Here is a 21847-nt window from a genome sequence, read left to right as displayed (position 1 = left end):
ATTAATTCTGGTCAAGGGACTCATGACCATTTAGCTACCAGATTGCCCAGTTAAAACAATAGATATGTATCTAGGTCCAGACCCAAGCTGTAAATTAGTAACTTGGCTCTTGTGTCTTGTTCAATGTATATATTTAATCTAGATTATTATATCACTTCACTTAAATATTTTTTGGTAAAATAAATACAAAGCAAAATTGTGCTTGACTGTAACACTAACTCATTGATGTACCATTACGTCGATGGCAATGTTTATGGTTCCCTCATTAATAGAGAAACTATATAAGAACCATTCTATAAAAAGTGCCATGACTATATTAAATGCAAAATATGTCTCTGAAAGGCGATACAACATAGACAGTTGCCTATAAAACAACAGTGACTGCACTTCAAAAGTAATAAATTGGCTGCCCATAGGACATGAAAGACATTATATAAATGCAAGTTCTTTTTTGTTTGCAAACCCGTGACACGATGAGATAAATGGCAGTGATCCACATCATGCTATCAGTTGCATGTAACGTCATGGTGAAAAGGTTACAGGTCACTTCTTTCCCAAACAAAAAAAATCATACAGTTTTGATAAAGACAGTTACTCTTTAAATTAGATTTGTACAACTTTAACTGCTATACCTTGGAGCTCTTTTTGGTTTCCCATGATCCATCAGATTTATGAGTAATTTTCCCTTGGCAACAGTGGCATTCCATTACGGATGACTGAGCTGTTAATTTAGGGACTTTGCTCATCTGAGATGTACAGGAATCTGGATCATCTGTGTTTATTGCCAGCATTTTGCCTGGGTTGAATTTGTCACTCTTCTTCCATCTTCTGACCTATACAAAGATAATAACAAATTGAAGGCTATTTGCAAGGCCACTGGACTTTGTTTCCTGTTTCTTTAAGCTAAAGAATAGACCAACAAGAATAATTAGCTACATCAGACTCAGACAGTTCAACATTTGGCAGGAGAACATGGTGGACACCCCACATGATCTCCCCTGAACTAAATATTGCAATTAGGAGTTAATTGTTAATCCTTGGCATGCTAATCCATACACTACATGAAACTAACCTTTTGCCATGAACACAAGACAAAACTTATGGGAAAAGGCCAGAATTGTAACACATACATATTTGAATGCATGTATACATACACAGCATAAACAAGCAATGAACACGTGTGCAAGTCACATTAATGTGCATAAACAGATTATTTCAGTGTCCACTTCTTCAAAAGTTAATAACCATAATACATTTTAAATTATACTAGAACATGTCCTTTTGTTTCCCTCACTGTGCACTTTCAGCAGCTTTGTGGGCAAAAATGTTTTGAGCTGAAGGGTGCAGGAGCAAGTCTAACTAACGGCAGACAGAGTTAGATGCTCTGCTGCAGCAAAATCTGGCCCATTGTACCATACCAGCATCAGTAACTATACTGTCCAATATATAGCCTTTTAAAAAGTGAACTTGTTATGAGTGTGTTCCTGAAATCAATTGCCATTATATACATGAATGCACAAAATTATTCACTGCAGGAAAAGACTTGCCAAGATTAATCTGCATGTCTGTATTTAACTTTAGAGTCTGACACATTAATGATAATTAACAGCACCTGATTGCGCTGGCACCCATTCCAGAAAAATGGGTAGAGTTTCTGCTTTGGGCGCAATCGGGAAATTAATCCCAAAATGCACTTGAAATTGTGCTGGTTAGGTTAGGCTTCAAGTTTCCTCTAAAAATGCATTTGCATAATCACAAAAGTAAAATCTTCCATGAACGTGTGCAATCAGGCAGCGTAATGGAATGTAATAGTTTCTTTTTCTTTCTGTTAAATAGTATTCCTTGATGTATTTAAGAGTGGTAACCTGGTGCAGTTTTATTAATACAGCTGCAAATGGGTTTATCAACAAAAATAAGCATTTTTAATAAGGATATTGAGTCCTCTACCTGGGAGTAACCTGATTTTAAACCACTGAAAATGACTTAAAAAAAACTATACTGAACCATTTACTTTCATTGGTGTACACGAGTAAGTTTCTTGGTAAATTAAATATTTTTTGATATGAAAAAGCTTTTAAACGTGCCTAACTAGTGCCTATGATGAGCACAATTTGAAGAGCCTTCCTGAACCTGCGCAATTGGCAGAATCTCACAATTTCAACCTGCGGGCGTGGCCAGTTTTGTAGGCGGGGCCTGATTCGGGGCAAATCGAATCTTGAATCAGTGTAAAAGATTGCGGAAAACACGAGCGTAAGTGGTTTTAGGCGTAACTCACAGATGTTTAAAATTCACCGATTTTTTGAGCTGGTTTGTCCAATTCCACTCGGATTGCGCTGATATAACTGCTGGAAACTCAACCCCGCGGAATCTAATCATTCGTAGAACTGTTACGGAGGAAAAAAATCAGTCGAAAATGCTATGACTATATATTATATTGTTTCTCAGTGCATTAAATAAAAGGGTGCTAGGTGTCCTAAGTACACTTAGCCTCCCTGATTACTCATTGGATGTGTGGCACTGAAGTTTTATAGATCAGAAAGGCTCCAGAATCAATTCCTTATCTATGCTAATTTAGTCAATCCCAGCAGTGGAGTCACTGGGGGAGTTATAATTAGCTTTAGCATCTTTGAGCTAGATAAAGTGAACATTGGCCAGGGTTCCCACTTCAAATCATGTTCAGGTGATTCATGCTTGAAATACAAGTGTTGGATGAGAACAGAATTAGGCTCGGTTGTGAGCTCCACTCCGACAAGCATTAATCCAACCGCACGGTCACTATCCATGCTCATATATAAAAACCGGGTACTCAGGTGAGGTACGGGTGGGAGGGTGTTGCTGCACATCAAAATGTACAACAGTGTTGCTACTTTCAGAAGAGAAGTATTGGGAGAAAATGAAAGAACAGCAAAAAAACTATGTTTGGGCAGTAAGGTATCAGACAGAGTAGGTAGGTTGTAGCATAAAGCATTAAGTTAATATTGACAATGCATTTTGATTCTCCTATTTACGTACATTACTTTTCTACCAATGCTGTTTACACGTTTATATCTAATGTGATTCAATTGGAAATCAAGGCTTTACATCAAAGTTAAATCACTTAACCTAATTGTACCTTGCAAGCTTAAGAACAGTAAAGGAGAAAGTCCAAGATGGAATGACATAATATTTACAAAGGGCCGAATATTTCCAAGTTACAGCTTCGGTCATAACACCAAATGACATTAGAATCCCTCACACCTGGAACACAGAGCAAGCTGACATCAATATCACCATGGTTACATTTCTGAAAGTTTAGCCTTACAAACTACAATGCATTGTATAGTTTGAATGCATCCTATTTAACTGAGCTATGGAAGTCAGCATTAAAATTATTCTGAACCCTGTATTCTATACAGACCATCTATAGCTTAGCTGTCCCAAATATCTGAATCAAAAACAGACTGCATGTAAGCAGGAGGCTTAGAAACTCATTCACTCCCTTCTATTAAAATGCCAAGAAACACTCTTCTCCCTCCAGTCCACCAGAGAATAAATAACCCATAATAATGAAAGTAATCATTAATAAATTATTTTTAAGTTCAGTTTTTCTTTACAAAAGCAGCCACTGTTTTCAGCCTTGTAAAATAGTACTTGCACACATGGAGGAACTGGTAATGTAAACTGTCCTCTTTTTAATGTGTGATGTCAAGTCAGAATGGTCTGAACTGCAGGAAGGTTCATATTTTTGCAAATATTAGAATTTTGGCTCAATTCACAATATGTCAGGTTTGGTCCTTTTCCATTTTAGGATTAAATCTCATTCAACTATTTCAAACGTCTATGAAATTAGGATGTGGAAGCTTATTAAGAGCAGTCATTACTAGTGGAGCCTGAAGAGCTATTTACTCATTTCATGTTAACCTGAGTGTAGGACCCAGGTTTCCTGATAGATGTTGCACATTATAGTTTCTTTAATAAGGAAACTGAAGACCCAAGAGGTATTATCACTGCATGTGAAACACTTTATGGTCACGAGAAGTATGTGAGATTCCAGCACTTTTTAAAGCCGTACTTAAGATTTTAATCAGAGACTCCGTCCAATAAAGAGAACATCTCAGCTGTTATATTCTCCAAGTCTACCGGCTGATGTACCATTTTTTAAGATGATATCACAAAGAAACAGAAGGAAGAAGCTGGCTTAGGTTGCTCAATTCATCCTAATGAATTACCACTGGATACTTGGATCCCAATTTTAACACTGGGTGGGTTTTGGGTGAGTGGGTAGCAGGGTGAGTTAGAAACTTACCCTGCTACACTAGAAAATAGGCCCAGGAGTATTTGAAGTCCTGGGCCTCATTATAATCTCACGGGTGGGTTTCCAACCTGAATCGCTGACGGAACGGGAAACTCAGCCACGTTCCGAGTGCAATTTCTGGCGGGCCAGCCAGAGGCCTATTTGAAGCGGGAATGCACCTCTTCAAGTTTCCTTTTACAAGATTTTCCTTTGGAGGGGTGGAGGAAGTTTCAGCTCGAGTCGCAGGCGAGCCCGAAGGTTCTCGGAAGCCTCCCTGGAGGTGCTTCTTGGCGAGGTCAGGGTGAGGAGGGAAGCTCTCTTTCCAGCCAGTGGGAGGAGGATCCCGAAACATGGCATGGAGAGAGATCGCTGAGATTGTCAGCTCGAGGAGCACCACCCCCAGGACCTGGACCCACTGCAGGAAGTGCTTCAATGACCCCACAAGAATTGAAAGAGTGAGTACAGCTCTTTATTACTCCACCTCACCCAAGAACACATGGTAACACTCCTTTCCCCCCTCCTCCAGCATTACAAACACACACTCACCCCTTCCTTGCTCTCTATACACCAGCCACTAGCAGCATTCACTCCTCACTAGGTACTCTTTGCAGAATCATCAACTTCTTTCATGGCTCCTTCCTCACTTCACACTCCAGATACGTGCTTTCCATTCAACACCTCTCTATCCCGATTCCATCTTGCTTCTTCTCCCTCTCAGCATGCGCACAGCAAGCGGAATCCCCAGTCATCTGCGCTCCTATAAAAGAGATACTCACTAACACTCGCCCTCTATCTCTGCAGGACAAGACAGTGCACAAAATGGAGAGGAGTAAAACCAGGATAGGATCACCCAACATTATGAACCTCTCCGAGCTGGAGCAGCAAGCGCTGGAAATCAGAGGCCCTCCAGAACTGTTAGACAGGAGATTTTGAGGGCTGGTCTGAGTATTGGGACTGAGTATTGGGACTCTCCCTTCATGAACCTCTCAAAATTGCACAAGCAGGTCAGCTTCAAGCTGGATTGTGAAGACACCTCAGAGGAAGATAATCCTTCCCAGGAGGCACCCTCACATGTTCCCTCACTCTCAAGCACCAGCACAGAGACTGGGACCCCGGCTGGGTTAGAATTGGAGGAATCTGCTCTGGTGAAGCACTCAGTATTAGCAAACAGCAGCAGCTATTGGTGGCAGGGACAGCCCAGGAGATAGCTCACCAGAGGACGAGGTCCTCTCCCAGCTCCGCTGAGGAGGACAGTGATGAGAACCTCAGGGGCTCGGCAATGAGAAGAAAACCATTTGCTTCTCACAAGCAGTTACATCAGGTATTGGAAGGCCAGCCTAGGAGTTTCAGCACCATGGCTGAAAGTGCGGAGGAGCCCACTTCCAGCCTGTGTGGTGTCATCTTGCATGGCATCAGTACTCTGGAGTCTACTCTGGAGTCCAGGGACGCTGCAACTGGGCTCTCACAACAGCAGTCCATGTTCACAGCCTTTGCAGCTTCAGTGGAAGTTCAAACATCTGCCATGCAGGCTCTGGGCTCAAACATGTGCTCCACCTTCGAGTTATACATGTCTACCTTGGAGAGATTGGTGGAACAAATGGGTTTCAAGGGGTCACTCATCTTCTGCAGTCTGTGGAAGTGATGAGCCCCAGCCCCACTGGAGTGGCAGTGGCGCAGTGGGAGTGGCACTCTCAGGGTGTCAGCACATCTGCTCCCTCACCGCTCCCTCAGCCGTGCCAGGACTGCCCCAATAACAGTCAGGCTCTCAGAGGCTCCAGCTCCCAGAAGTTGCCGGCCACAAGCATCCCATGTGAGCAACAGCAGCCTTTCACCTGCTGCTTATCCTGGTTTTTGAGGCTGTTGTTCCTCTTCCTTCAACTGTTTGTCCATCAAAAGGATAAACAGCTGCCATGATAAGCAGTAGGTGGTTAATGAGAGTAGGTGAGGGGGGAAAAAATCAGAGAGAAGCAAATTGCAAGCTCAAAACTGCCTAGGAAATGCACTGCTCACAATAGCACACAGATCCCAATAACCCAAATCCCAGCAGGTGAGTGTCCCTTCAATTGCAACTTCCAGGCATGTCAATCAGTTTGCTAGGGTTGCCGCTGGACAGGACTTCTGATCCACCCAGTTAAAATTGCATCGGGGTCTTAATGACATCACAGGACCCTGATTTAAATGTATTCCTGAGGTCCCTGCCTGTTTCTGGTGAGTGCCTTTGCCACCTGATTCAGCTCCGGAGTTAAACTGCTGGTTGGCGGTTTTGTGATTTTAACCATTCACCTGCCCATTTCCTGGGGACGGTTTGGGTTAAAATCGGGGTTTGGATTCTGAATCTAAATTGGGTTGAAATTCTGATTTTTCTGCTTGCTCAAATTTGGGTCTGAATTGGACTGATGTAATTTGGCATTTGCTTCAGTGTTCCTCCATAGTGTAAAATAGGCAGTTCACACCATTATCAAGAAGATAACTGCAGTAAAGCAAAATGAAGTTGCTTTGGGGATTGGCGTAAAATGGGATTGCTATGGTGTTCAATGATTTTCCCTATTTCCTTCATTCCCATCCACTCCTCCTACCCCTCTACTCTCAATGCCTCCCCTACCTGAGTTCTGCTGCTATTTGAAATGATTCCAGTCAATGCATACTGTAGATGGGAATTCCTGTTATTGTTCCTGTCAGCATGAAACACTGATGTTTGGCGTGTACGCTTGGTATAAACAGGGGTTAAGTCTACCTATACATATGGTACACTGTACTATTAAAACTGTTTTCGGGAGTGTCTTAGTTGCGTGACTACAGTATAAATAATAGGCACTAAAAGGTTTGCAATCAATTACACAGTAATAGTTGACACAACTGCAATTTACTGGCAACTTTGTTTACTGATTCACAAATGTGCTGTTTTTCTGAAACCAACACTTTATCAAACACTCTTGGGCAAGAAAGGAAAGATTTTTAAGTTGCGTAACCTATAGCCTTATTAAACAAGGAACATATCTTGAAGATTAAATTTCAGAGTACCTTAAAAATTGCAGGAACAGGTAAAGCGTGCTGAGATAGAATTCTTGCTTATTCACAGAAAATAAGTAAAAGTTCTCCCCACAGACTTGAACACGCCAATCATTCATGATGTGCTTTTTTGTCCTCTCTCCTCCTTTCCTCCCCTCTCATCTCTCCTCTCCTCTCCTCTTCTGAAGGTGCTGACTCATGCTAGAGTACGGTTCCATATCACCAGAAGCTCCTCAATGTATTATCCAAGTGGCCATTCTTCACGCATCAGCCCAGTTAGTGAATGATAGCAACTCATTCAACCATAGGGGGCGTCATAGATGAGCCCAGTCCTGCCCTCATCTGGGGCTCGATTTTAGGGTCGGGTTACCTGCGGGTTTCCAGCGGGGGGGCCCCGAAAATCCCGATCTCCGATCACGTGACCGGATTCGGACGAAATCCCGGCCACTTCCGGGTACCGCGCTGACGTGCGGGGCTGCGCGCGCAAGCCCCGCTGGTGGGAATCCCGCAGGCAATTAAAGCCAGCGGGGTTCCACTTGAGAGTACTTAACTTGCTCGTTGTGGTCAGTTAATGAGCTGAAGCAGCTGTCAAAAGAGGAAGTGTGGGATTTTACGTTCAAAGCAGTCAGTTTCCCACACTGGGGGAAACAGGACCCTTCAAACCAGGCGTGTTGCAGCCAGCAGCCTGTGGCAGGTTCCAAGGTGCGCTCCACGGGGGAGCGCCCTCACCCACGCAGGAGGCCACCGCGTCACATAGGGCAACCCCTGCCCCCCACCACCCCCCGGCCAAGCCAGAGGACAGACCGACACGAAACCGCAGCCCCAGTCCGAGGACCCACACACCTACCCTGCACAACCCCTCAGACCAACACCTGCCAGTTGGGTGGTGTGTGGACACCCTCGGAGGACGAAGAGCATGACCACCACCAGCAGCCTCGCAGTCCACGCCGTCCGCCGCAGAGACGTGGATCCCCCCAACACGGTGTGGTTGCACGCCCACCTGCACAGCAGGAGGGAGGGCTACTGCAGAGAGAGACGCGTCGCAGAGGGCACTACCCTCGCCACAGGGTCCACACACCGAGGCGCAGCTCCCCGGACCTCTCCCAGCAGCAGTGCACAGGGAGGCGCAGATTCGCTCGGCATGTAGTCGTGGAGATCTGCAGCCTCTTTCATGCCGAGCTGCTCCTGGCTGGCCCCAGCACCAACTGCTTACCTGTCGCTGGCAAAGTCACCACTGTCCTCCACACCTTCTCCTCCGCATCCTGCCAGGGTGCAGCCGGCAACACCGCCGATGTCTCTCAGTTGTCTGCGCGGACGAGCCCTGCAAATACACCTGCACCTACTCTGCAGTAACACGATGGGTGGCATCAGTGGTGGGTCCTCATAGTGATACCCAGGAGCGGGCATTATTGGACACAATGGACAGGATTCGCGGAGACATGGCAGTGGTGGTGTCAATATAATGTGTGCTGTTTGTGGCTCTGAAATTCAATATGGGTAACACCCATGACAAACCCTCAGACACCCTTGTGCACCCCCTTCATGCTGACGAGACGTTTGCCTTACCCTGCCTACTGCACATATGTGATGCATGCCCTGTGGCTGCAGCACAGGTGGTGGCAGGTTGAGTGAGGCTGGCCGTGAGGGAGATGCACGAGAGGGTGAGTATGGGATGGAGCCATGAGATTGTATGAGGATTGGGTCGCGTGTTAGTGGCAGGATGAGTACTGGCGAGGTGAGTAGGTGGAGGTAAGATGAGGATGGGGTGTGAGTGGGCATGAAGGGTGATGTGACAGAATAGTGTTGGCGGTGCTGAAGGAGATTTGGGGTGGGGGCAGTGTTGTGGCAGACGGAGTGTAGGGGAAAGACTTCGTGTTCTCACTGTGGCTGACCTACTGCGGTCATTGCAGCGCCTCCTGCACTGTATGCAGGTGGGCGATATGTTGGTGGCGCAGGTGACCCCCTCTGCCACCTCGAGCCAGGCATTCTTGGTGGCAGAGGCAGGCCGCTTCCTCCCGCCCGCCGGGGGGAAGATCTGTGTCCTCCCCCTCCTCCTCACCCCATCTGATGATATCTGGGGTGAGGCATCATTAAACTGGGAGCAGCCTTCCCCCTGGGCTGCTCCATGCTGCAATTTGTCCCATTGGTTGCAGCATCTGTCAGTGGAGGACTGCCCCTTTAACTCGAGAGCCTCCAGCTGACAGATCATACTGCGCATGCGCAGCCCGCCCGACGCGCAGGCCAGCGCCGTGGACCCCGGAGGAGCAGGTAATTGGATCCTATTAGTGGATTGCCTGCTACGATCGCGTGGGCAACCCACTAATTTCGCCGTTCGCGTTTTCGACGCTCCCGGAGGACCACCCGCTGGGAACCCGCAGGCCTGCTAAATTCGAGCCCCTGATGTCCACACATGTACACTTTGACAGCAGGAGCCACTGGGTAATGATCAGGAGAAGGAACTCTGGCTGATTTTTCCCTCAGCCAGAAGACACTAAGGCCAAAAGGTCATTCTCCCATCATATCTAAATGTACGCAACATGCTGGCCTAAGCGACTGATTTTTAACCAAAAAGTCAATTGATTGCCTTAAATATATTTTTCTTCTCGCAGCAAATAGTTAAATTTTGACATTTTTTCCAGGCCCCCAAAAAATGCCTGCACTAATCTATTCGTCATTTGACTGAAATACAGAAACTGGTTAAAAAAATATAATGGAGCAGATTTTCCTGTTATTATACCTGGGCTTTTGGATTGCCTGGGTGCAGCACATAGATGAGAATTAGACAGGAAGGATCACAAGCTGATAAAAAAAATCCGCCTGATGTATGGGTGTTGCGATCCTCTCCGCCTGATTTCCTACCATGGGCTGTGCCCAGGCGATCCAATATAACCTGGTGCAATAACAGGAAAATCTGCCCACATATCGTCTCCTGTTTTAAAGCACCCCAAATACTCAACTTTGAAAGGTCCTAGTGTACAATTATAAGCTGAAAAATACTCCTGTGTAATAATACATTCTCGAGGAGATATGGTGAGTACAACTGTTCTAAAGTCAGGATTTGATTTTTTTCGGTATATCATGGTCTGGAATTCCCTCCGAGCTGCTCCTGCTCTGCAGCAATAACTTAGCTGGAAGTGCAGCAGGAAAGCCGTGTAGGCATGTAAACAGAGTTTCTGCCGCACTTCCGATGACGTTACAGCAGAGCAGGAGCAGCTCTGAGCAAACTCTGGGCCTACGTTCCTTTTCCTGTGGAATCATGGAATTTTACAGCACGGAAGGAGGTTATTCAGCCCATCGCTCTTGTGCTAGCTCTCTGAAAGAGCTATCTGCTTATTCCCAATCCCCTGACCTTTCCCCAAACCTTTTAGTTTATTTTCCTTTTACGAATATTTATCCACTTCTTTTTAAAAAGTTATTTTGAATTCTGCTTCCACCAATGTTTCTGGTGGGACATTCTATGTCTCTGTGTAAAAATAACATTTCCTAAGCTTTTCCTTCATTTTTTTGGTGATGAATCTAAATTTATACACTTTGGTTAATAGGCACTAATCAATGGAAATAGTTTTTCCCCATTTGCCTTATCAAAAACCCTTATAATACCTCTTTCAGATCTCCACTTAACTTTTTTTTTGTTCTTGTTATATTTTGGGATTTTTGATTATTGATGGGAAAGAGTTCACATTGATTATATTAAGATTATGCTACCAAGTTACGTTGAGCACATAAGGGGTTAAATCGATACAGCACATAATTTTCGGGAATGTGAATTAGATCCAGTTGAAGCATTTATCCAGAATGGTATTTCTTGCTTACCATATCAGTTTGAGACAATGAGATTCATTGACACATTCCAGAGAGGAAACTGGGTGTAATATTGCAATGGTCTCTCTTCACATAGCACAGCGTGTGCTCTTAGCTGACCAGGCCAGAAGATGCCAAACGAGAGGTGTCTGATTTGAAGGATTATACTTGATTGGCAATTCAGCTGGCCGATCCCTAAGCACAGAGAGCTGGAGGGAGGGTCAGAGGTCATGTCTTTGGCTTCCTGCTTAGTTGGAACACAACTCAATCTGCAGAAAACCTGGTGTGGAAGACAAACACAAATGAGAGAGAACCCGCTGCTTAAGGTTAGTGCTGACTAGTTTCAGAGATTTGCTCATCAGTAAAGTGAATTTAGGCCACCAACAAGGATAGTGTGGTGTACTAGGTTATTTTCTATGTAACGAGGATGCGTTATGAAATAGATTAAATTTCACTGTAAACTTTATTTTATTTGTTCATTTATTACGTGTAGAAAAAATAAACCACCAGTACCCTGCAACACTCTGGCAGATGTCAATTCTTTCTCTCAGTTTCAAATCTTTGTTTGCCTCTCTGTTGTTTACCTATCTCTATCCCTCCTAGTATACCCATATGTGTTTTTGTGCAATGCTACTAATTTAAGATGAATTTTGCCGCTCTATGACTTCGTATGTCTCTATGTCTTGCAGAAGCCATGAAAAAATACAAAATGGCCACCAAGGTTAAGTGAGTAGGACAGCTAAAGTTCAAAAGGGTGCAAGTTGTTAGTATTTGCTATTTTTCTGCCTAGTCAAGATCTTTACTAAGAATGGGGATTTCTGCAAACTTGGAACTACTCCGTTATTTCCCCACCCCAAAAAAAAGTAACCTGCTATTTCAAAAAGTGTTTCGCAATAATGTGGTAACAGCCTGTTATAAGGTCAGTGCACCAAGCAATAAAATCCAACTATGCTGAATCAACAGACAGCATGTAATCTATGCTGAACACATTTATCTTACAATGCATTTTATTGCTGCAACACTGTAACCTTTGGCAAAAGAAAAGATATAAAAAAATGAACAGTAGCTTTGAATTCTTGGGATCCATTGTCTTTGCCCCATTTTTAACGTTAAATTTTCCTGGTCGTCCAAACATGGGACGACCATAGCATTAAAATCGCCTCCGAAAACTTACCACTCTGTTCCAGCTCCATCCTCGCCCACCACCGCTTTAATTGGGTCCTGTTTTTGGGCGGCCAAGGTGCCCGTCTGACTTAGGCGAGAGCCTCATTAATACTTGTAAATTGGGCTGCCATGATGTAATTAAAACCCGAAAGGCATTTTAACTGCTGACGGAATGGGGTGCTCGCCATAGCCTCCACGCTCAGTAAAACCTATCGGGGGAAAAGCCGAGGCCCTAAAAGGTAAGTTTTACATTTTCTTTGTGGAGCCAGGAGGGACTTGCCAGCATGCCAGTGGCCAGCCACCAGGCAGCCCAACCTTTGCCAGCCAGCTGCCTCTTTAGGCCAGTTTGGGCAGGCAGCTGGCCGGCGGGATGTAAATGAGGACCTGGAGTTGGAATAGCTTAGGCCTCAAGTTGATGCCTTCGGGGCTGGGGGGGTGGGGTCAATGATCGCCCTGTCCCCGTGTCTGTACGAAACCCACTTCCAGTTAAAATCCCTCCCAATGAGGCAACGGTGCTAAAAACCATCCTTTCCAAACCTGCAGGCCCACAAAATCTAACAGGGCAGCCTAAGAAATAAGAAATATACGTATAAATAGGACTGAGTTGCTTGGACTTGAAGGGCTAGATTGCCAGAGCTTGGGTGCTATATGTGCTCTTGGCCCAGTTTAGATACCCTAGGCATCTGCAATGGTTCTAAGGGCTCATCACCTAGGTTATTATTACCCAGGATATGCAATAAGTGGATGAATAAGCCATGATAATTAAAAACAATTATTAGAACTTCCTACCACAAAACTTAGTAATGTGACAGGTAACGTCAGAAATGCCAGGGCACATTATGTAATTCCATTCTTTACCGGTGGTGGGCAAATTTTTGGAATCAATTCTGAGGGACAGGATAAGCCATCACTTAGAAAGGCTCGGAGTAATCAAGGACATTCAGCATGGATTTGTTAAGGGAAGGTCGTGTCTGACTAACTTGATTGAATTTTTTGAGGAGGTAACAAGGAGGGTCGATGAGGGTAGTGCGTTTGATGTAGTCCGCATGGATTTTAGCAAGGCTTTTGACCAGGTTGCACATGGCAGACTGGTCAAAAAAGTACAAGCCCATGGGATCCAAGGGAAAGTAGCAAGTTGGATCCAAAATTGTCTCAGCGGCAGAAAGCAAAGGGTAATGGTCAACAGGTCTTTTTGTGACTGGAAGGCTGTTTCCAGTGGGGTTCCACAGGGCTCAGTACTAGGTCCCTTGCTTTTTGTGGTATATATTAATGATTTGGACTTAAATGTAGGGGGCATGATTAAGAAGTTTGCAGATGAGACAAAAATTGGTCATGTGGTTGATAGTGAGGAGGAAAGCTGTGGAGTGCAGGAAGATATCAATGGACTGGTCAGGTGGGCAGAAAAGTAGCAAATGGAATTCAATGCGGAGAAGTGTGAGGTAATGCATTTGGGGAGGGCAAACAAGGCAAGGGGATACACAATAAATGGGAGGGTACTGAGAGATGTAGAGGAAGTGAGGGACCTTGGAGTGCATGTCCACAGATCCCTGAAGGTAGCAGAACAGGTAGATAAGGGGGTTAAGAAGGCATATGGAATATTTTCCTTTATTGAAAGAAAAAGCATACAATTCCATGAAGATTAATGGCAGGTCAGAAGATGGGTCAGAATATAAAAGACAGCAAAGAATGACTAAAAGAATAATAAGGAGGGAGAAATTAGAGTACGAGAGAAAGCTAGCTAGAAATATAAAAACAGATAGTAAGAGTTTCTACAGGTATTTAAAAAGGAAAAGAGTAAGTAAAGTGAGCATTGGTCCTCTGGAGAGTGAGTCTGGGGAATTAATAATGGAGAATAAGGAAATGGCGGATGAATTGAACAGTTATTTTGTGTCTGTCTTCACTGTAGAGGATACAAATAACATGCATAAATAATTATGAATCAAGAGGTGAAAGGGAGGGAGGAACTTAAAACATCTACAATCACCAGGGAAAGGGTTTTGAAAAAATTATTAGAACTAAATGCTGACAAGTCCCCAGGTCCTGATGGACTTCATCCTAGGGTCTTAAAAGAAATGGGTGCAGAGATAAAAGATGCATTGGTATTACTTTTCCAAAATTCCCTAGATTCTGGAAGGGTCCCATCAGATTGGAAAATAGCGAATGTAACTCCTCTATTCAAGAAAGGAGAGAGACAGAAAGCAGGAAACTACAGGCCAGTTAGCTTAACACCTGTCATAGGGAAAATGCTCGAATCTATTATTAAGGAGGTTATAGCAGGGTACTTAGAAAATCTCCATGCAATCAGGCAGAGTCAACACGGCTTTGTTAAGGGGAAATTGTGTTTGACTAAATTATTAGAGTTCTTTGAGGAAGTATCAAGCAACGTGGATAAAGGGGATCCTGTGGATGTCGTGTACTTGGATTTCCAGAAGGCTTTTGACAAGGTGCCACATCAAAGGCTACTACACAAAATAAGAGCTCATAGTGTAGGGGATAACATATTAGCATGGATAAAGGATTGGATAGCTAACAGGAAACAGAGAGTAGGCATAAATGGATCGTTTTCAATTTGGCAAGATGTAACGAGTGGAGTGCCACAAGGATCAGTGCTTGGGCCTCAACTACTTACAATCTATATTAATGACTTGGATGAAGGGACCGAATGTATGGTTGCTAAATTTGCTGATGACACAAAGGTAGGTAGGAAAGTAAGTTGTGAAGAGGACATAAGGAGTCTGCAAAGGGATATAGATAGATTAAGTGAGTGGGCAAAAATTTGGCAGATGGAGTACAATGTGGAAAAATGTGAACTTGTCCACTTTGGCAGGAGGAATGGAAAAGCAGTACGTTATTTAAATGGAGAGAGATTGCAGATCTCTGAGGTACAGAGGGATCTGGCTGTCCTAGTACGTGAATCACAAAAAGTTAGTATGCAGGTACAGCAAGTGATTAGGAAGGCAAATGGAATGTTGTCATTTATTGCAAGGGGAATGGAATATAAAAGTAGAGATGTTTTGCTACAGTTATACAGGTCATTGGTGAGACCACATCTAGAATACTGTGTGCAGTTTTGGTCTCCTTATTTAAGAAAGGACATAATTGCTTTGGAGGCGGTTCAGAGAAGGTTCACTCGACTGATTCCTGGGATGTGGGGGTTATCTTATGAGGAAAGGTTGGACAAGTTGGGCCTGTATAAACTGGAATTTAGAAGAATGAGAGGTGATCTTATTGAAACATATAAGATCCTAAGGGGACTAGAAGGGGTAGATGCTGAGAGGATGTTTCCCCTTGTGGGAGAGACTAGAACTAGGGGCCACAGCTTAAAAGTAAGGGGTCTCCCATTTAAGACAGAGATGAGGAGAAATTTTTTCTCTCAGAGGGTCCTGTATCTGTGGAACTCCCTTCCCCAGAGAGCGGTGGAGGCAGGGTCATTGAATACTTTTAAGGCTGAGTTAGATAGATTCCTGATTAACAAGGGAGTCAAAGGTTATAGTAGGTAGACGGGAAAGTAGGTTGAGGTCACAATCAGATCAGCCATGATCTTATCAAATGGCAGAGCAGGCTCGAGGGGCCGAATGGCTTACTCCTGCTCTTAGTTCGTATGTTCGTATTAGCCGAGGCACAGAATATAAGAGCAGGGAGGTTCTGCTGGAACTGTATGAAACTCTGGTTAGGCCACAGCTTGAGTACTGTGTACAGTTCTGGTCATCATATTACAGGAAGGATGTAATTGCACTTGAGAGGGTACAGAGGAGATTTACGAGGATGTTGCCAGGACTGGAGAATTTTAGCTATGAGGAAATATTGGATAGGCTGGGGTTGTTCTCTTTGGAACAGAGGAGGCTGAGGGGTGATTTAATTGAGGTGTACAAAATTATGAGGGGCCTAGATAGAGTGGATAGGGAGGACCCATTTCTGTTAGCAGAGAGGTCGATAATCAGGGGGCATAGATTTAAAGTGATTGGTAGAAGGATTAGAGGGGAGCCGAGGAAAGATTTTTTCATCCAGAGGGTGGTGGGGGTCTGGAACTCACTGCCTGAAAGGGTGGTAGAGGCAGAAACCGTCAACTCATTTAAAAAGTACCTGGATGTACACCTGAAGTGCCATGACCTACAAGGCTATGGACTAAGTGCTGGAAAGTGAGATTAGGCTGGGTGGCTCATTTTCGGCCGGCGCTAACACGATGGGCCAAATGGCCTCCTTCTGTGCCGTAAATTTTCTATGATCCTATGATTCATTTATAACCCTGGCACTCATGAAGGAGAGGTCAGAGAAATAAAAACCAAAAATAATAGTATTGCCAAGACCAATGTCATTCAAGACTAATCTTCTCAGTGTTGGTGCTACACAATAGGGGTGGAATGTGTTCAAGAAGCTTTTGGTATTTCCTCTCATCTTTGCTTACCTAGTACCTGTATCATACATACTGGTGCTTCAAAGTGGAGTAAATGGTGAAGAAGATGCAGAACTTAAGCCATGATTTTAACTCAGGGCGTGAGTTCGGCATGGAGGGGTGGGGGAATGTCAAGCCTGCACCAGGCCCAGGCCATTTTAACCCCCAGGTCTCCTCACCATCTTCAAGGACTGACTCCTACCTGAACCCAGCAGGATTGACAAGGAGGCCGGCAGGCAGAAGGAAGACTTTAGGTGGCAGGAGGCCACCGTCAGAGACCCAAGGGAATGGTCTCTGGCACTAAGGTCTATTGTCGGGAGGGATTGGGAGTGATTATGGTCACGGGGAAGAGCAGGGAGTCCTGGGACAGGCAAGGCCCAAGGTTTTCTTATGGGGCCCGGAGGAGCACTCCTGCCTCCTCCACAAAGAAATCAGTAAATCTTTAAAAGAAACTTATCTTACTGGGCCTATTCTGGCACTGGATCCATCTGCCGGCAGCTTTCCCTGGTGTGCTCGGCACTGTGCGCCACTCTTGCGGCCTGGCGTTAAAATTGCGTCAGAGTCTGAATGACGTTATCGGGCCCTGACTTGCGAATAATTATGAGCCCCTCACCTGCCCCGCGGTGAGAGCCTCACACGTCTCCCGAAACCCGTGGGCTAAACTGGCGCCAGGCAGGAGTGCGGCGCAAACAGAGAGGTAAGTACTCTGCCTTTATTTTAACTCCCCCCACATACCTCATTCTTGTTGGGTGCAAGGGGTTAAAATCTGTGCTTTAGATTTTTTTGGCTTAGCTGTGGTCCCAACCTGAAGGAAGGTGGGGTACAGATCACACCTTCCAAGAGGATGATGGAAATGGGGAAGTAGAAAGGCAGGCGGCAGCCGTGGGGTCGGAATGACATTCTGCTTCTCTGCATTGTTCCCTGCATTAACTGTCAGTAAACCATATCATAAAACCCTCACGTTACTCATTTTGCCCATTTATATGGGTGAGAAGATGAAACAGTGCAAATGATGGAAAATGCAACACACGACATCATGACACCATTTTCGACTCACTGGCACGCAACAGCCCAAAAACAGACAGGTGCTTTCTGCGGCCTCCAGAATAACAGAGGAAAATGCGATGGGCAAAAAAGTGGGCAGTGATCCAAAGGTAAATTGTCATCTTCACTGCCAGAGCTTTCATCTGGCAAAGAGCATCAACAACCCATTAAGGAACCCGCTCAATTTTCATTCCATTGATTTAGCAGCGTTTATGCTGTTTTTCACAGCTCTTCCACCAAAGTTATGGGAGACGAGGGGGGGGGCGGCCCTGCGGAATCTCACCCCCAAAGTTTTTGATTGAACAGAAATAAAACCTGTAATATGTATCGCAGATGTTAGTTAAAGCTAAAGCCTCTGAACCCAGAGATTAAAGTAACTGTATTACAAATTGGGAGAAGAGGTATTTGCAGGGTAGATGAACCTAGGACAAGAAGAAGATAACAGAAAGAAGAAGACAATCACCCAGAACGGTGGCTTGCCACACATTGTAGAGGAGAAGCTGAGCATGGTAGAGGAAGGCAGAAGAGCTCAACACTACAATAGCCAACCTACTAAAATGAATGTATGCTTTATCTTTGTATTATAGAGGAATAGATACATGCAGCAAATTTGTCTTGACTAAGAACTTAACATTGTCATGGTATTAGTTGTGTTAATCAAAGATATTGTTAAATAAAGTAGTGGTAATTAATGAATCATTTCATCCGACTTGTCTGTGATAACTCTAGCAAACAGGAGTTATATCTACTTCACTGAGTTCAAGTTGCCTTGCATAAAGATTAATATAATTTAGCTGCACTATGTGAGACAGTCCAAAAGTGAGCACTCCAGTTCCTCCTGGCTTCTCATTCAGGTAAGTAAAAAAATGTTAATTACCATTTTGCTGGCACCCTCCAGCCATCCCTTTTAAGGCCGCTGGTTTGGTTGCTTTTCGCCCAAGAAATCTGTCTGGAACCAATGTAGTAAAGTAAAGGCCCCCAATTTTCATTTGCAATGGGCTAATGCCAGTTTCTGGCGGGCGCCCTAGGCAACTACAGGGCACCCTGACCAATATGGCGTCATTGCATACCCAGCACTAAATTAAGGCATGCATGCAGCATTCTATGGAGGCCCCTCCAATGCCCGTTTTTTGCCTGAAAAACAGGTGCTGCACAATCCAATTTCTAGGCCCAGATGCGAAGGTCATGTTCCAATCCATTTTTCGATTTCAACAGGCCAAGTCTTCCTGGAAAATTATGGGTGTGTTAACGAAGCATGCCGTTATTAATGCGCAAATTGGCCAACAAGTTCAGGGGATGGAGAGGTGTGCTGAGTTGCAAATCTCCAGAATTTGCTGGTCGATTTAGACTGCTGCACTGTTTGCTTCGCTCAAACATCATCTCGCCCGTAACCTCCCCGTTATTTTTAAGAACTTGCTGGATTTGCACCTTAATTACTCATTAAATTCACCACAGAAAGTTAGGGCTCATAATTAATAGTGAAAGTACCCTATTAACAACATGATAATTGTTAATGCAATGCTACTCAATCTTCCCGGCCCAGAAAGAGAATAACTTAATCCCTTCAGGTGGTAAATTGTTGTTAGAGATTTAATTTTTCAATATTTTTCTTACTTTTCCTTTCTGTCTCTTTTTTCTCTCTTTCTTAATCCAATCTTCCCTCTCTCTCTTTCTCTTTCTGTACCTAATTTAACTCTAATTCACCCTCCATCTCTGTCGCTCCTTTGTTTCTATCTCAATCCTTAAATCTCATTGGGTTAAGGAGATAGACTGTTGGACCCGCCATTCACCGAGGTCCCAGATGCCCCATTGCCCTCACCACACTGTTATCAGCTCGCACTTCCAGCAAGTTACGGCACAATATATTTTCGAGGTGAAAGATGCCCCATTCCAGCAAGATTTGGTCCAACATGTTAGAAAGGGAGAAAAGATTTGATTAATATTAATTACCTATTGGGGTTTCTGATACAATGAGGGGAGCTTTAACACCCCAGGACAGGCGGGAGAGGGGCGGAATTAATAATTCAAAAATCTGAAATCTGACCCCAACCTGCCTCCAACGTGCACACTTCCGATTTTAACGGAGGTGGGTTAGGGGATCAGGCGACTAACCTGCTCTCCAGAGGTGGGTCCGTCATTTAAATATTTAAATGAGGTTGTGTGCCTCAAATTTTACCACAGTTTTAAATCTAATGGCTGCGGCCTGGGTTTCCCAGGGCTCAGGAAACCTGGCGAGAATGGCTGGATGCAACAGGTAAGTGTCTTTCCAGCACTGCTTGTGGGCCAGGAGGAGCAGGAGTGCTTCCCCTGGCCACTCAAGCAAACCTGCTTCCCACCCCGCGATCGGACAATTACACACTCGGACCCCCACCCCCACGCGATCGGATCTGCCTCGCCATGATTGGATCCTCCCCCTGCAATTGGACCTCACCCCCGTGATCGGACCATCCCTGTGATCAGATCCCCCTCCCTGCAATCGGACCCCCCCACCCCCCCGCAATTGGACACCCTCCCTGCATTTGGACCCACCCCACTCCCCGATGACCTCTCCTGCCCCGGATCTTCTCCCCAGCCTGCGATCTTCTCACCGGACCCTCCCTGCCCAATCTCCTCCACTGCCGCCCCCCCCACCACAATATCACCCCCCCCCCCCCCGACCCTTGATCTCTCCCTCCTTCCCTCCTCTCCACTCCCCAGCTGTGGCCTGGAGTCGCAGGCCTTCCTGCCCGACAGCCAGCCAGCCTCTCAATCTGGCTGGCTGCCGACTGGGAAACAGAGACAAGAAGTTTAAATGAGGTCCTGCCGTTAAATTCAGCAGGACCTCCGGGTTACCCGTATTTCCGGGTTTCCCGCCTGTTACAGCTCTCACCCCATTCCCTCCCCACCTCCCCATAAATATCAGGGCCAATATTTCTTACATATTTTATGGAATTTATTGATTAACAATCTTACACACCATTCTTCTGCTCCCTACACCCATCCAAATCTGCACCCGAAGCTATGCTAATGAACTGGTCTCAGAAAATTGGGTGCAAATAGCACACTTCAATTTGAGTCTGCCTTAAACCTGCCAATAGACATTCAGGTCTGATAATTCAATCAAGGCATTGTGAAGGTTACACTGGGTGACATTGGGATCTCGATAATAAAGAGAATAATTAATCAGTGACTGTGCCTTCCAGTCTTATGTTCATGAAAGAATTGCCATAACTCACTATCACCAGTGGGATATCTCCTGCTACTTCTGGGATAGCTGGTAATAAAACTATAATTGCTTGTAAAAAGCATTCCAAAAGCTAATGACAGCAATTCAAACTAATGACAGTACACTGTACAATGTACAGCTTCAATATAGATCTAAAAAAAAGGGACACCGTGCTCGTAGATGGCTCAATGTTCAATCCCCTGTTGTGCTGAGTTAGCTGATCTCAGCCAGGGTGCTGATAGGAGTACTACAAGTGGACTCAGTCACCCTGAGTTAGGGAGGAGAAAATCAGTACGGGTTCTCTCTCCTGATTGCCATCTTACTGGACTCCTACTGGAAGTATCTGTGTGGACGTCAACAGAGGGCAAGGTCAGGCTTAACAGTGATCTCCTCACCCACCCGTGCCAGCCAGCACTCTATGCCTAATCTCATTCATCAAGAATGGTTGTTTGCGAGAGTTACTGGAGAGTCTCTAGCACCAGTGGGACCATACCATAATGGAGTCAATGCCTTCAGGAAGAGAGGGGAGAAAATGGCAGAAAAGGGAGCCAGAAACATTAGAGTGAATTTTCTCTTTTGCGCTTTGCTGTTAAATAATCGCCTGTGCAGAGCGCATAGAGGTAAATTGAATGGGCTCTATTGCAGGCATGTGATTCTTTTGGCCCGCTTTTCCACTGTGTGCTCCACCAAGGAAGCACCAAACAGCATGTACGTGGAGAGTGGGAGGAAGAGGAGAATCAGAAGGATAGCGATCCATGGGGTTCCATTGGAATATCACCTAAGAGTTAAATCAGAGTGGTGCTGGCAGGTCTAGGAGTAGAAATTCAGCTTTAAAGAAAGTTTGCCAGTCTAGACTGTATGAGATCGACAGTAGCACATTGTACGATGCTAAAAGGTGTGGATGAACCGAGAAACCCAGGGGTACAAATATATCATTCCTTGAAAGTGCGACTGTGGA

General features: G+C 44.9%; 1 protein-coding gene across 1 annotated transcript in view; it reads right to left on the bottom strand.

Annotated features, from left to right (window-relative positions):
* The window catches only part of sgk1 (serum/glucocorticoid regulated kinase 1), an 88487-nt gene that overhangs the window by 52021 nt on the left and 14619 nt on the right, over positions 1–21847 (bottom strand). Inside the window, exon 3 of the mRNA XM_067984852.1 lies at positions 633–833. Coding sequence (XP_067840953.1) covers positions 633–833 — 201 coding nt within the window. The remainder of the gene's footprint in view (positions 1–632; positions 834–21847) is intronic.

Source organism: Heptranchias perlo, chromosome 5 (assembly GCF_035084215.1).
Source record: "Heptranchias perlo isolate sHepPer1 chromosome 5, sHepPer1.hap1, whole genome shotgun sequence".
Lineage (NCBI taxonomy): Eukaryota > Metazoa > Chordata > Chondrichthyes > Hexanchiformes > Hexanchidae > Heptranchias > Heptranchias perlo.
This window is presented reverse-complemented; position numbering and strand designations above follow the sequence as displayed.